The sequence below is a fragment of the Penicillium robsamsonii genome, assembly GCF_028829455.1.
Source record: "Penicillium robsamsonii strain IBT 29466 chromosome Unknown utg000007l_segment0_segment0, whole genome shotgun sequence".
In the NCBI taxonomy this organism is placed as follows: domain Eukaryota; kingdom Fungi; phylum Ascomycota; class Eurotiomycetes; order Eurotiales; family Aspergillaceae; genus Penicillium; species Penicillium robsamsonii.
In genome coordinates this window covers 520616-535650 of record NW_026643225.1, presented here as the reverse complement: position 1 = coordinate 535650, position 15035 = coordinate 520616, and the positions used below count along the sequence as shown (strand labels likewise).

Genomic DNA, 15035 nt, shown 5'->3' with positions numbered 1-15035 from the left:
AATACTAATGTTTGCAGATGACAAGAATGGTCATTCCCCTCACTCATGATCCTTTAAACAAGCTACGACTGCGTCACCGAACTCCGTGGTTGAAGCCGTTCCACCGATATCTCTCGTCCGGCAACCTCGCTCAATGATCTCCCTGACTGCGGTTTCGACAGCAACTGCAGCGGCAGGCATCTCAAGTGAGTAGCGGAGCATCATAGCTATGGATAGAATCATCCCAGTAGGGTTGATAATACCCTTCCCGGCAATGTCGGGTGCGGATCCTAAGCAGAAATGTATTAACCATGCAATTCCTTCATACAGCGGGACGAAACCGTCCTATGAACACAGACAGAACAAAAGTCACGTCACTTACCATGCACAGGCTCGTAGATGCCACGAACTACGGTCCCATCAGCATCGTCAGGAATCCCGCAGAGACTCGCGCTAGGCAGTAGACCAAGACTGCCAGGAATGGCACTGGCCTCGTCGCTGATGATGTCGCCAAACATGTTGCTGGTCAAGACGATTCCATTGAGCGTCGTCGGTCGAAGAGCTATGGTCATGGCCGCCGTATCGATTAGCATATGCTGAAGTGTCAGATCTGGAAACTCTGAGGCAATAGTTTCCGTCACCACGCCACGCCACAGCCGGCCACAGGCCGCCAGCAGATTAGCTTTGTCTAAGCTAGTTATTGGTAAAGGAGGAGTCTTCGACCGGGCAAGCCAGGCTGCCAACCGTGTAATGCGCTGGATTGTGTTCCCGTCATAGTGATCGAGATCCGAGGCAGCGTTGAATGTCCCGTCATGTTCCTGACGATCTCCATAATATATGCCGCCGCTGAGCTCACGCACAATGAGGATATCTGTCCCCGAGCACACGCGCTCTTTTAGGCTGGATGATTCAATCAACACGGGGGCAATGAAATTGATCGGTCGAATGTTTCCAAATGCGTCCATGGCCTTGCGCAGTCTTCCCAACCCCAATTCGACGGGGACCGGGCTTCCCTGCCATGCCTGTGAAGACCCTTCCGTCAGCCCGATGCCCTATTCATTTCATCCTCGAAACAGATATCTTCTCACGTACCGGGCCACCAACGGCGCCAAGAAGTACCGCTGATGCTTCTTTGGCATCGGAAAGGGCCTCCTCAGTCACAGGAGTGCCATGAGCATCGAATGCGGACTGTTCAATCACCACGATCGTTAGTTGTCTTGACAGGCGGCCGTAGGGCTAGAATTGGAGAGTACATACTCCGCCAATGAGATGGTATTTGAGGTTTAGTGTGACGTCGGTTTGATACTGTCTTTGGATTTCGTGTAGCACCTAAATTTATTTTTAGTCGTATTGATTTGCAGTTGGCCGCTGGTACAATTACTTTCAGGCCTTCAGCCATCACCTCGGGGCCTCCATAGTCGCCTGGGAACACCACAATATCATGTGTCTTAACCATAGCGCCAATAGGCAATTATTGCTTGTGGGGGAAGAATTGTATGAAACTTGAGTAAAAAGGGCAACCAGAAGCAATGTAAATGACTACAGTTCGCATTGTATTATGTAGGAGGGTTTTATAGAAATGCTCGCACTTATAAATCTGTTCAATACGTGGAATCTTTTGTCCTTTCTTATCCTCTAGTTCATTTTCTTCATTAGATACGTACAACCACCTATGGGGCACCATCTGCACCCTGTGTTAGTTACCTTAAGGTACACCTTCCTCAGACACAAACTGATATTATAAAAAACCGTGAGTTCATTGTATCCATATACCTGAAAGGCATAGGATTGTATTTAGCTTACTACGGGCTGGATGACGAGCGGTGTAGCCTACAGGGGAAGAAGCCGTGCTGACTAAGCATATATGTTGGTGACCATCAGACATAGTACAAACACTTGATAGATTAGAAATATAGAGGAACTATGTCACTATGTATAAGTGAGCTGTCCTGTGAGGGACCCTTTTGCTCCGCCTTTAATCCTTGGGGTCCTTGTACATCTGGTTCATCCATAATGCATGAATCTCGGGATTGCTCCGTCACCCTGTCCGGCTTAGCCTACAACGAACAGCGTTCAAAGACCACAGGGACTGATCTAAGCACCATAACTTCCGTTCTGCTCGTTTTTCCTCCTGAATGGGTTAATTAGTGTATCAAGATCTGGGCTTTCGCATTGTGTGGCTCTTAGGGTATGTAGAAAGAAAAGAACCACGCTCCCCACCGGTAAGTGGAAGAAAACAACCCCCTTCCTTCAGATTCTTGGGCTTACAAGGCAAAGAAAAAAAAGCAAATAAGACAAATGCCAACAATTTGTGCAGGTGGCCAAAGCCTGCAGAGCAAATATGGCGGCCGGGATCCTCCCAATATCCATCTGCCAGACCGACATTGGCCATCGAAGAAGTTGACGAAGTCCCCCACTTGGCTGTCGACTGATCTACGGGATGGCAACCAAGCTCTCCCCAATCCCATGGTACGCATGAAACCACCCACCCTGGAGGGGAAGAAGAGCTAATGTAATCGCTAATGCGATGCAGACAATAGCCCAAAAATGGCAGATGTTTCGCCTGCTGGTGGGCATTGGGTTCAAGGAGATTGAGGTCTCCTTCCCCTGTGCCTCAGACACCGAATTCAACTTCACGCGGGAGCTCGTGAGCACCCCAGGTGCCGTCCCACCGGACGTCAGTCTGGAGGTGATGACCCCCTGCCGGAAAGAGACCCTCAAGCGCGCAGTCGAGAGCCTCAAGGGGGCAAAGAAGGCCATCCTCTTTACCTATCTCGCGACCAGCGACAACTACCGCGAGACGATTCTGCAACAACCATCAGAGTCAGATTTGTTGGCGCACGTCACTGACTGTATCGAATATGCGCGATCCATCACCATAGAAGATGCGGAGGCGCAGACCACCGAGTGGACGTTAGGATTCGGCTTCGAGGACTTTGCTAATGCCCGTCCAGAGGCTGCCTTACGTTTGGCAGAAGCCATCCAGACTGCGTGGAAACCCACCCGTGAACAGCCCGTCATCTTAGGACTCGCGTCCAGTGTCGAGGCCACCACCGTCAACGTGTTCGCGGACCAGGTCGAATACTTTGCTCGACATCTGCGTAACCGCGACACGGTCTGCATCTCTATTCATACCCACAATGACCGTGGAGGCGCCGTGGCCGCCGCGGAGCTCGCGTGCTTGGCCGGCGGGGATCGCATCGAAGGATGCCTCTTCGGCAACGGCGAGCGTGCGGGCAACCTGGATCTTGTCACGGCCGCCATGAATTATTTCACGCAAGGTATCGAGACCGGGTTGAATTTCTCAAACCTGCCCGCCATTCGACAAGTGTATGAGAAGATCACTCAACTCCCTGTGCATCCAAGAACGCCGTACTCAGGGGACTATTACTTCCGTGCCTTCTCCGGGGCCCATCAAGATGCGATTCGGAAGGGGTTGAACAAACGAGCCATTAGCATGTCGAATAGCGCATGGCGGGTGCCGTACTTGCCCCTCGATCCTGCCGACTTGGGCATCTCTTTTGATAACGTAATTGGGGTTAACAGCCAGAGCGGGAAAGGGGGAGTGGCCTGGCTTATCCAGCAAGGGCTCGGCTTGAGTCTTCCCAATGAGTTGGCCGCTGCTTTCAGCCGTATTATCAAAGAGAAATCAATGGCCTGGGAAAGAGGACTGGCTGCTGAGGAAATTTGTGCCCTTTTCCTGGAATGTTACGATCACAGCTCTTATTATCGCTCGCTGGTACTCGGACAACAGCACACCAGCAATCTTTTTCAGCAACCTGCCTGCCCGCACTCTCTGGAAGTGATTACAGATCAGGCAAATCTGATAGCCACCTTCATGGGTCAGACATTGCAGTGCCCGTTTCAGTGCATTATGGCGACATCTCATCCCCTTCCTGGTCGGCAAAAACAAGACCTGTTTGTCACATTCGCACAATGCTCTATCGGAGACGGCGCCAAACCCGTCTGGGGCATTGGGATCGGTATAAGCAATGATGAGGCTACCTATAGTGCACTCCTGTCTAGCATTCAGGTAAGATGATCGGTCTCCCGGTGATAGGAGTCGCCTGACTTCGATTGTACTAATGCCTTATTGCACAGAAAGATTGTGTGTCACTCACTGGTGAGCCTTGGTTGAACGCTGATCAGAATAGTAAGTTAGAGAACTTTGCATTACCACCAAACTTGAAAATGGCTTCGGTCACAATTCTTTCATTGCCTGATGAAGTATAATGCTCCTATGGGGGGCTTGGAAGATCGAGAATTTCTATGAACACCACCACACTATTAGGCGATTATTTTCTGTTTCCAAAGATAATGAACATGATTCAACGATTTTTCTTTCCCCCAAACCATTCACTCAGCAATTTGTGGAAGAAATTATCTCAAGTATCATTCAGACCGCTATTTGCCTTCGGAAACATAGGGAAGGCCACAATCTAGGATGAACAGGAATGAATTGATAACACAACAAAGACAGAAGGAAATACACAACTATCTCACAATTCTTTTCATGGCAGCCTTCCCCTTCTCACCTCCACCTACCCCAGCAAGGTATTAATTATAAGTACGAACCAGCTTCAACTGATTATATTCAAACGCGGTCAAGCCATCATTGTACTCAGGCTTGATGCCCGGGCGCACAAACTCAGCCAGCGTGTCAACGAGGACATCCCGGTCCGGCTTGCCAAAGTATGCCACCGAGTACCGGGGCGCCAGCATTTCATCAGTGTGAACACCTTTTCCTTCGGGCAAACTCACACGATGATTAGCGGACCGCAGACTCTTGTTGCTCCATCTCTGAAGGCAGTCGCCAACATTGACAATCACCTCGTACACATCTTCCGATTCCACTGGAATAAAGCTACCCAGCTGCTGCTGATCCTCGACCTGCAGACCACCCACAGAGTCTTGCAAGAGCAGGGTGAGAGTACCAAAGTCAGAATGCTCGCCAATCCGCTGAACAGACCCCATCGAGCTGCATGGAATAGATGGGTAGTGCAGCAATCGCAGCTCGCTGGTGTTTCTCTGATGCTTGGAGATGAGATGCTCCTCGGGTAGGCCTAATCCGGCCGTGATAGCGCGCAAGAGGTCGGCGTGGAGCGCGTGGAATTGGTCGTAGATGCCCTCCATAAATTGACGGAAACCTAGCAAATCAGTTTCATCTACCCACCGGTTCGGGAAGAGCTCGTCGTTGGCTGCCCCTTGATCAAATGATTCCTGGTTGCCTGTCAGTAAGATCACTCCATCTATGTTATTTCCCCTCGGAAACCTACGCGACACTCCTGGTAATAGTCATTCTGCCGCTTTCCTTGCTCAAATTTGGAGATCTGGCACACACTCTCCTGGCCAATTGCACTCCATCCTCGATGTGGGTTTGGAGCTTCTGGGTGCGCCGCCTTTGCTTTCAGGTGATTGGGGAGATCGAAGAACAGCTTGTTCTGTTTACATTTAATTAGGGTCACTTCCCCGATTACTTTGTCTTCAATCATGTACTCACAAATCTGAACAGCTGGTCAATTGTCTCCTTTGAGAGAGAAGAGTTCTGAATCTTGACGAATCCATAGACAGAGAGGGTTGCGCATAGTTCATCACAGAAATTTTGTCGCTCTCTTAGATCGTCGCTAAGATATTGTAGAAAATCAAGAGATTTGATCGGCATTGTTGCTTTTATATATTGAGCTCAAGTTGCATACTCCGCGGTTAAGCCAGATGGAATTTCAGGTCGAGATATATACAACCGGCCTTGGGATGATCCATCATTAAATAGAAACGCTTTTGTTGAATGCCATGCACAACCTTCTACGGACTTAGTGTACTGTATCCATTGGCCTTTATGTAAAAGTCTGCTGGATAAGCACATTGAGCATACCATCGTCTTTTCTCGTGACCCAGGTGGTACGGTACGCAGATGCTTCCTGACATTTGGCGACCCTGCGGGCCTTTTGAATGGATTGCCCCTTATAGCCTGGCCGCTACCACGACTATTCACTCGCTGACGGTTCTTGGCTTTGATTCAAGCCAGCTGGCAAATGAAGTCTGGAGTCAAAATTGGCCGCTGTTTCCTCTTTCCTTCCCTTCTTTCAAATTCGAACTTCTCCGTCCGTGTCAACATTTAGCCTTCAAAATGATCGAATTCCTATTGAATCTCACTTCGCTACAACAAGTCATCATCGCGGTGATTGCTGTTCTTCTTCTTTTGGTACTGGTTAACCGATTGACCACCTGGGAATACATCGTTCCCAAAGAAGTGCAATGGATTGACCGACCCCAAGAGGGCTTTGGTTACCTTCGTGCGAAGGCGCGGTCGTTCTCCGTCATGAAGGAGAACATCATGCAGGCTTATCTCGAAGTACGTTATTTCTTGTTCCCCAGAAAGGGCAGTCTATAATTTAACCTCCCTGCCAGTGCAATAAAAAAGGTCGAGCCGCCGCCCTCGCCATTGCATTCGGTCGACCGCAAATCATTCTTCCCCCCAAATACATTCGATGGATAATCGACCAACCGGAATCGGTACTCAGCATGGATCCCATTCACAACGAATTCCACGCCTTTGTGCAGGACGGGTTAGTGGGCGACCACTCAGTGCAGGAAGTACTGCGCAAGGAATTAACCCAGAACCTTGGCCGGATGACGGCGGACATCAATGATGAGATTGTGAGCGCGTTAGATGCTATTTGGGGGAATTCGCCCGAGTGGAAGATGATTCCCCTCAAGGACAGTACGCGCACGATCGTCGCCCGCATCACTAACCGGCTATTCGTGGGGAAAGATAAATGTAAGGAACACGCCCACTCTCCAGGAGGAATGAGGATTTGAGGCTAACGGCACCTGTGTCATGGACCAGGTCGAAATGAAGATTATATCCGCGGCGCCGTCGGGTTGGGTATGGCGGTCATGCCGGAGACCGTGTTCCAGGACCTTGTTCCTCGGCCATTGAAGGGGCCCCTCTCCTTGGTTGTGAAGTGGATCAATCATTTCTACATGGCTAGATTCAGCCGACACCTGCAGCCGATGGTGCGAGAACGAATCCAAGCCGTACAACAGATGGAAGAGACAGTGGGGGAGAAGGGAGAGGAGGACATTTCGGAGAATCCAGATCAAAAGCCATTCTCCCTCCCGAACGACTTCTTGACCTGGATAGTGCAACGTGCTGTCCGTCGCGGTGAATCCCCGGCCATTATCGAACAGCGCGTAATTGCCCGTGTGGGCATGGCCAATCTAGCTTCTATCGAAACGACGACCAACACAATGAGCAAATGCTTGGCAGATATTACCACTCTGGGCGAGGCTCAAGGATACCGGGCTTTGGTGACAGCAGAAGCGCACAAGGTGCTGCGCGACTGCCAGAACCTGCCGGTGAAGAAAGACATCGAAAAGCTGGTGCATATCGAAAATGCGCTCAAGGAGAGTCTGCGTCTAGCCGTCGTCTTTCCCGGTCTGATTCGGCAAGTCACCAGTCCTACAGGAGCGACCTTGGATGATGGCCTCCATCTGCCGTGCGGCGCGCGCATCAGCGTTGCCGCCTATGCCATCCACCGCGACGATGACATCTGGCCAGATGCCATGACCTATAATCCTGCCCGCTATGAGAGTTCCCAGGCTCCAGCCGACCAGACAACTGCAAAAACGCCATCGTCGCGTCTTCCCATGTCCCGTACCTCTGAGACCTTTCTCTCTTTTGGACTAGGAAAGCGCGCTTGCCCGGGCCGCTTCTTCGTAACGGATGAGCTGAAGCTGTTGTTTGCCCACATGTTCACCAAGTATGAGATCCAGATCATCCCGGTCCCACCCAGTAAGGCCGGGCTGTTCACGGAATTGACCCTGCGGGGGCCCCAGGAGCATCTGTTGATCCGACGAAGGCCGGAGGAGAATTCTGTGAAGGCGTGATTGGGACTTGGCGGTCGGCTGTTTCTTCCCTCTACTAAGTACCTCGGACATCCTCCGTTGTGAACAACCTTGGAAAGCTACTGGCTGGTTTACATAACTGGTCCGATAACTAGGTAATTAGTTAGTTAGCGGACTCGTACCTCGCTCCAAATTCGCCATAATTGTTAGTCTCACATTAGTTGTCCCGCGATGCACTCTGTCCGCGGGCAACAAATTGTTCGACATCAGCATTGAGAAAAGGGGTCAATATTATTCCTCCTATCGGATGTTCGTTCTACAGTGGCGTTGGTGGGCGGCAATATGTCTAGAAGCAGTGCTTGGCATCAGCAGCCTAAGTAATCTATATTGACAGAAGTCTGACTGTATAAAGTGTATGGTATGAATGAGTATATGGAACTCTCTGTATTTCTGTATACACGCTCCTTACAGTTTATAGTTACCTAACTAGTTGGTTAACTAACTAGTTAACGTATTTCACATGCGAGTGGTCCACACAAGCGAGTGGTCCACGCCAAAACACATAGTAAAAGCGATAAATTACAACATGTTAGTGCAACAACGGTTTTGTATATAAACTGGCTCTTGCAGCCTAATGCTGCTTATATGATATCTAGCTACTTTATGAATTTTGAGGGAATTTAATAGGCTGGTAATTGAGATATATATATTTGTTGAATCTAGCGGCGTAATTTTTAATACCACAACAATGGAAGTATTCGATTCGTTTAAGATTGATATATTATATTAAAAATGCTTATCAATCATTATCGGCAAGTCATGAAGCTAGATAAAAACGTTAGTTGTTGAAATATAAGTGACAACTAACATCGCTTTTACTATGTGTTTTGGCGTGGACCACTCGCATGTGTGGACCACTCGCATGTGAAATACGTTAACTAACTATGGAGCCTCGATTAGTTATCTCATCAAAACAATGGAGCATTCATAACTCTGGTATGCTTGGCAGTATGCTTGGCGTAGCATATCACCTGTGTATTATACCGGGTATGCAGACTCGGAATTTGACATATAAAATGTAACCGTGGCACAGACCACCCCAACCTTTCGCTTGGGGCTGGTCTGTGCCTCGGTTAATACGTTACGTAGGTGTCGGTGATTTGTAGTTCGGCCCGGACCGAAACCTTAGTCTAAAATATAAGGAACTCAGGACACGAAGTGCAAAGCCAAGTTTTCGATTATCCAGTCTTGGTTCGATTTCTTTCTTTTTTCTTTTTACTCCTTTCTTCCCCTGAGAAACAATAATTCAGTTGTGTTTGTTTTTGTCAAGAATCAGGATGATACTGTCTTTTTACCGTGTCAACATATGACTTTTTTACTATGCATTTGCTTACTAATTGTGTCTAACCAGATTGTTAAATTCACACCATTGTTGTTTTTAGTTAGTTAGAGAATTTTACCATTGTGTTTTCACCCGTACGTTCGCCATACACTTGATTTCTGTCAGGTTTCCTTGCATTTGGTGGTGAATTTCCCCGAGAAATTTCGATTAGTGGCTAGCATAGGAGGGCATTTGTGTGGAGCAGAGGCCAATTGGATAGATCAAAATTATTTCATAATAACTTCCCGGTGTAATAATTCTCAGTTGACCTTTATCAACACAACGTGGGGCTGCAACTAACACCCGTCTTTTCCTCGAAAAAATGTCTCCGTTGTTTCTCTCTTCAATCTAGGATTCGATACGCCTTGCCGATGGGAGACCATTATGAGTATACTGACTCTTACGGAATTCTGCTAATTCTCGTAAATGGCATCAAAGTATGCCTCACTCGTCCCTGGTGGGAGCTTATAAATTCATATATACGATAGGCTAGCCCTGATGAATAGGCTTATAATGCTTTTAAATTCTGGTTTCACTAGCGCACAGAGGCATATCCAAAAACAAAACTCAGATGTTGCCCTATAGCGGCACACGGTGAGAAATCATGCGCCATATGTTGTGAGCTTTATCAAAGTGGTTCCGGAAGACTTCCAAGATCTGATTTGAGCCATGACCATCTTCAGCAATGTCTCCTTCCGCCCCTGGGGAATAACCGTCCTCGGGTCGTAAAACATTATAGTAACATATGCGAGCCTCTTCAGGAATAAGGGTAGACAATTGACAAGTAGATTCATGCTCCAGCGCAGAGCGTGGAGAAAAGTCTGAAACGCAGCATTGGGGAGACTGATCCAAAGTGTGTGGATCATGTGTAAGGGCAATGGAACGGCTATAATCCTCTTCCATGTCCATGCATTTCTCTGCCACGAAAGCTACAGGGGTGCACGTGAAAAACGCTTGAATCGGCGGTGCTTGACGTAATAATCCCAAAGCTTTCCGCCGCAGGTGTGGATCGCGGCACTTGATTGCAGTTAGAAATAATGGGAGACCCAGGCCCATTTCGAAGGTGAATGGTGGTTGGACACAGTCTGGGCCTCCTACAAAGGCTAAACTTGCATTCTCAACAATGATGGCGAAGTCTGCCATGTAGGAATCATAGACCAATTCTTGCTGCGACAAACATGTAGAGACGTATATTGAAGTAGCAGCATGGTATGCTAGCAGTACGGGTTGGGCCTGGGCACCGTTTTGGCAGAGACTTGTGTAAGCCTGGAGCCAATGGTATAGTTGTGTTTGGATTGATTGCTGCTTGGCAACCAAATGCGCCCCTGCAACCAAATCTCTAATGGTTGCTTTGCGATATGGCAATGCCTCTCGCTCAAGGAGCGTGGCCTCTGAAAACAAAACAGAAATTGCAGTTCTTGCTGCATCAAGAGATGTGAACTGGGTGTATAAGTCGTGCCTAGCAAAGGCAAAAATCTCGCTGACTTGAACCGTTGGTATAGTCAAGGACATGGAGCCCAACCGTAAAAACAGGGGTATGATAGTATTCTCTAGAAGTAGGGCCTTATGGGGGAGGGGGGTCCCAGCGGCAAGTTGATGTCGCAAGGTAAAGATCAAACTCACGCCTTGCTCGTAAAGTTGGAGAGCTTCTGTCATACGGCCTTGAATAGCCTCTATACAAATGAATAGCACACAGCTAATCAGTGCGACATATGGATCTGCTCTACCGCGCACAATCTGGGAGTGGATGCTGGATATGGCGCGGGAATACCAACTCAAGGCCTCTCGTTGGATTTGATTAAGACCCCGCTTCTTTTCATGTTGAAGCTTCAGGAGCGGCAAATCCAGGCACTGATCAGGATATTCGTATAAGACACTGATTGAGATTATGGCATCCCATACAGCAGGCTCGGTACGGCAGATTTGTGGGGCCACTTTTGTCCAGAAATCGAGGTTCATCCCGGCAGCAAGTCCTTTTGATGCATGCTGGATGTAATATTCAAAGGCACGGCGCTCATTGCAACCGCTATTCGGTGACGCCATCAGACTGTAGCTAGGACGCACTGTATATAGAAGTGCGGTAGAGGATGTTCTGGCGTCGCCATATTCACATTTGCGCCCGGTGCTGGAGCAGCGAAGACAGATTGGCTTCTCCTCGCCACACTTAACCCTTCGAATTCTGGCCAGTTAGCGCTAGCCTGTAGTGAGGCTAGGTCAGTACTTACTTGCAAGTTTTGCAACCAGATCGGGATTTAGCACCGCCGATGCGGTTGCTAATCAAAGTATTAGAGCCCATACCTACTGCAGACGGTCTCATACATCGACACAGAATCAAGACCTGACTGAACGCTTACGTGATGGGGCTAAATGACCCTAGTTAACTAGTTAGTTACAACTCACAAAGACAAAAGCGGGCTCGTAGATAAGCCGGGGGCCAGCCGTCTGGAGCGGAAGAAATATATCTCCGAAGTCCACTGCATAATTATTTACATAATTAACATTTCAAAAGTTGGGTACCGTCCACGTGTTTCCCAACTCAATGTTTAATATTTAAAGAGTTACAAGACAGATTGAAAGTAGGTTTTTTGTTTATCTGAGCGCTAATTAGATCATTTAACCGCTGCATAACCTTTGGGTTGCGATGTCTGTTATGTTTGATGATTCCAATGTTTCATATATTTATTTGGATGCCTTGGAGCTGTATTTTGAGCACTGCAGGAAAATAATTTCCAAGATAAGAAAATACCACGACTAAAATCAATTTAGTTGCCGAGACGGAGAATTATCGCTCATTGTGATCCTTTGGAGCCTTCCAAGGCTTTAGCAGTACCTAATGCATACCTAGGTAGAATTTGCTAATGACAACAAAAAAGGATCAGGCCATAGGTATATACCCCTTCTCCTAAGGTTTGGTAGTTCAGTAATAGAGCAACGGAAAATAGAAAATTACAAAGACTGATTTTTTTTCTTTTCTTTTCTTTTGGGGGTAAATTCTTTGTACATTTTTGGTATATTATCATTTTCAAAAAAAAAAACTTTAGTAGGTTGGGATGCCAGAACCAATTACCGCGTGCCTGGACTTCAACTCCACTCGATAAGTTATTAGCATGGGCTACAGGCAGCGCCCCTTGCTGGACCAATAATTAGGATGCGTCAACAGTTTAAACCAACTCTTTCAGCTTGAATTTCAGAGCCTTGCCGCTGTGGCTTTTGGGGATCGCCTCCAGGAACCGGATATTCTCCCTAAGCCAGAATGGCTCACTCAGGGTATTTTGAATGTGTGCGGCGAGGGCCTCTCGGAGTGTCTGCTCGTCCATCTCGGTGTCCACCTGACGTGAGCGCACCACAAATGCGAATGGGCGTTCGCCGGCCTCGTCGTGCTGCACGCCAAATACTGCGGCCTCGTCCACTGCTGGGTGGTTCAACAGCTGGGCTTCAATCTCAACCGGCGCCACCTGGATGCCCTGTGACGCTTGTTATTGGCCACGCCACACCATGGACTAGGAGGTGATAGACATACCTTGACCTTCATGATATCCTTCTTCCGATCCACGATAAACAGATGTTCCTCGCCGTCAGTGTTGCGCCTAATGCACGCTACATCGCCCGTCACCAGCCACCCGTCCTGGTCGAATGCGTGGGAATCCGCCTCCTTTTCCCCGAGATAGCCCTTCATGACACTGGGTGATCGCAAATACAGGTCGCCGGCCACGTCGTAGTCCTGGATCTCGGCTCCATCGGCATCGAGCAGCCGCACCTGCACCCGCGGTAACAAGCTTCCCACAGAGCCAGGGAAGATGCTGTGTTGACTGGTACATGAGACACCCACCGCTGCTTCGGTCAATCCTATAGTCGTTTACGCCTGGTCAGCCCGAGTCCTGAGTCCAGAGAGTAGTTTCTGTCTCCATACCGTAACCAGGGAGTAAATCCCAATCGGGGCGAATTTGTTTCAAGGCGTGCATCATGTCGGCACTCAAGGGCGCGGACCCACATACCACCGTCTGCACGGACGACAGATCGGCCATCTTGAATAAGATCGGGTTGTTGACCAAGGCCGCCACGATCGCGGGAACCTGAACAAAAAGGGACCCTTGTCAGCACACATTTTTCCTTCACTCAAAACCAGCCTGACTTACCAAGTATAATCGCTCGATCCGATACTGTTGGATGGTCCGCAGCGCAGCCTGCATGTCGAAGCTCGCGTGCAGAATAGTTGTATCGCGACGGCATATCAGCACGTGCAGCAAGATCAGGCCATAGGCGTGGCTCAAAGGAAGGACCCCCAGGATGACCTGGCTCTTGAGCCCGGTAGCATAAGTTTCCAGTGTGATGGCCTGGACGACATTGGCAATCGCACTCGCATGTGTGATTTGCGCCAATTTCTGTCAAAAGGGTCAGCGTGTCTGTCCTTGCTGTTATGGAAGCCGATGTTAATTGTTCAACATACCTGGTACCCGGAGGTGCCGCTCGTCGGGCAGAGATAAGCGACGCGATCTTGGGTCCCCCCAGCCTGGAGGGCCAGAGGCTCTAATGCCGGCAGGTGCTCCCCATCCGCAATCAATTGGGAGATGGTCTTCAGGGCTGCCGGTGTGGCATCGTCGCCAGCCAATTCGAGCAGAAACAATCGCGCCGGATCTTCGTTCAAAGCTGTAAACACCGCTTCACAGATAGGCTGCAGTTTGCGACAAGTGAAGAGTGCGTGGCAGTTGGCTTTGCGCATCAGGGTCTGAATCTCGATAGCCGAGGACGTGGGGTACAGGAGGAGACATGTGCCGCCGATGCGGTGAACCGCCCATGAGAGAGGTACAAAATCCATCTAGAAGCCTCCGTTATGACATTGCTCTTGCATTTTGCGATTTGATCAGCTTACCGCGTTCAAGGCTAAGATTCCTACGACTTTATTCTCTGGAGAACCTTCATTTGGGTTCCATCCCAACACTTGTGCTAGGCTTCGTGCCAACATGGTGACGCGATACTCGAGATCCTGGATGGTATATGATCTCCCAGTCTGGGCACAGACTAGTATAGGCTTCCCCTCGAACTTTTCGCCGACGCCTTCAAGCACGAAGTCGCCTACCAGCTGTGTCTCCGGGAGGGAGACAACTAGGTCGCGGCACCATGGTGCGGAAGTAAAGACCATGTTGTATGTGTGACTCGAATATAGAGAGATAAAAAAAATCGGATATTAAAAGCCTTGGAAGAAACGTTGGAAACAATCTGCTCTTTTTTTATGTCGCGGCGACTCGATGTACTTATATGAATACGTATATAAAAGTAGACTAAGTTCCCAAGCCTGAAAGAGGAGGCATAGTTCCACGGTTGCCCCTCATCCTCGTGCTGTTCATACCTCCCTATATTGGGATGCAAATTCGAGTATTCCTTCACATTGCTACTTCAACAATTAGACTGTTTGAGAACAGACCTACTTCTGTTCGCTCAACGTGCAAAGGAGATTTTAGCAATTGAGCATACAATAGGTATTTGTACAAAATTCCTGTACGCAGTCTGTATCTGTTAGCGATGCTAATCTTCGCCCGTTATATGGCTCTCCAGGGCTACAAAATATGACATTCCAACGCGCTGTAACCCGAGTTCATCATTTTAATATATACATTATCGCCTCAACACGACCTCAGTCTAGTTAAAACCGTGATCTGAGGCACTAGCCCATTACTACAACCATCTTTCTCTCTTAATTTGCAGAATTATCCTCAGGCTCGATCACTATTGAGCACTGTACATTATGGTGCTAAATCGTTGTTTAAATGCGATCAAAGGATACACCGCCGAGGAGCAGGAGTGGATTAGAAATATGGTGGTGATCGGA

At 48.6% G+C, this 15035-nt stretch overlaps 6 protein-coding genes across 6 annotated transcripts; 2 read left to right on the top strand and 4 right to left on the bottom strand.

The window, feature by feature from the left end:
- Positions 1 to 39: 39 nt before the first annotated feature.
- N7447_010490 (3-isopropylmalate dehydrogenase) lies at positions 40 to 1435 on the bottom strand (the record flags this gene model as incomplete). Its single annotated transcript, XM_057234752.1, has 5 exons — positions 40 to 269; positions 362 to 1001; positions 1072 to 1167; positions 1237 to 1308; positions 1361 to 1435. 5 exons carry the CDS (start codon positions 1433 to 1435, stop codon positions 40 to 42), a joined length of 1113 nt encoding a protein of 370 aa, XP_057080972.1.
- Positions 1436 to 2277: 842 nt separating this feature from the next.
- N7447_010489 (uncharacterized protein) lies at positions 2278 to 4021 on the top strand (the record flags this gene model as incomplete). Its single annotated transcript, XM_057234751.1, has 2 exons — positions 2278 to 2448; positions 2513 to 4021. The coding sequence occupies 2 exons, from the start codon at positions 2278 to 2280 to the stop codon at positions 4019 to 4021; spliced, it is 1680 nt and encodes a 559-aa protein (XP_057080971.1).
- Positions 4022 to 4536: 515 nt separating this feature from the next.
- On the bottom strand, positions 4537 to 5641 carry N7447_010488 (isopenicillin N synthase family dioxygenase; the record flags this gene model as incomplete). Its single annotated transcript, XM_057234750.1, has 3 exons — positions 4537 to 5199; positions 5256 to 5420; positions 5480 to 5641. The coding sequence occupies 3 exons, from the start codon at positions 5639 to 5641 to the stop codon at positions 4537 to 4539; spliced, it is 990 nt and encodes a 329-aa protein (XP_057080970.1).
- Positions 5642 to 6106: 465 nt separating this feature from the next.
- On the top strand, positions 6107 to 7869 carry N7447_010487 (cytochrome P450; the record flags this gene model as incomplete). The annotated part of the gene is made up of 3 exons (XM_057234749.1): positions 6107 to 6331; positions 6388 to 6757; positions 6827 to 7869. The coding sequence occupies 3 exons, from the start codon at positions 6107 to 6109 to the stop codon at positions 7867 to 7869; spliced, it is 1638 nt and encodes a 545-aa protein (XP_057080969.1).
- Positions 7870 to 9787: 1918 nt separating this feature from the next.
- On the bottom strand, positions 9788 to 11504 carry N7447_010486 (Zn(II)2Cys6 transcription factor; the record flags this gene model as incomplete). The annotated part of the gene is made up of 2 exons (XM_057234748.1): positions 9788 to 11387; positions 11434 to 11504. 2 exons carry the CDS (start codon positions 11502 to 11504, stop codon positions 9788 to 9790), a joined length of 1671 nt encoding a protein of 556 aa, XP_057080968.1.
- An 865-nt stretch (positions 11505 to 12369) lies between these two features.
- Positions 12370 to 14348, bottom strand: N7447_010485 (AMP dependent ligase/synthetase; the record flags this gene model as incomplete). Its single annotated transcript, XM_057234747.1, has 6 exons — positions 12370 to 12672; positions 12729 to 13054; positions 13119 to 13281; positions 13345 to 13590; positions 13656 to 14024; positions 14079 to 14348. The coding sequence occupies 6 exons, from the start codon at positions 14346 to 14348 to the stop codon at positions 12370 to 12372; spliced, it is 1677 nt and encodes a 558-aa protein (XP_057080967.1).
- Between the last annotated feature and the right edge of the window lie 687 nt (positions 14349 to 15035).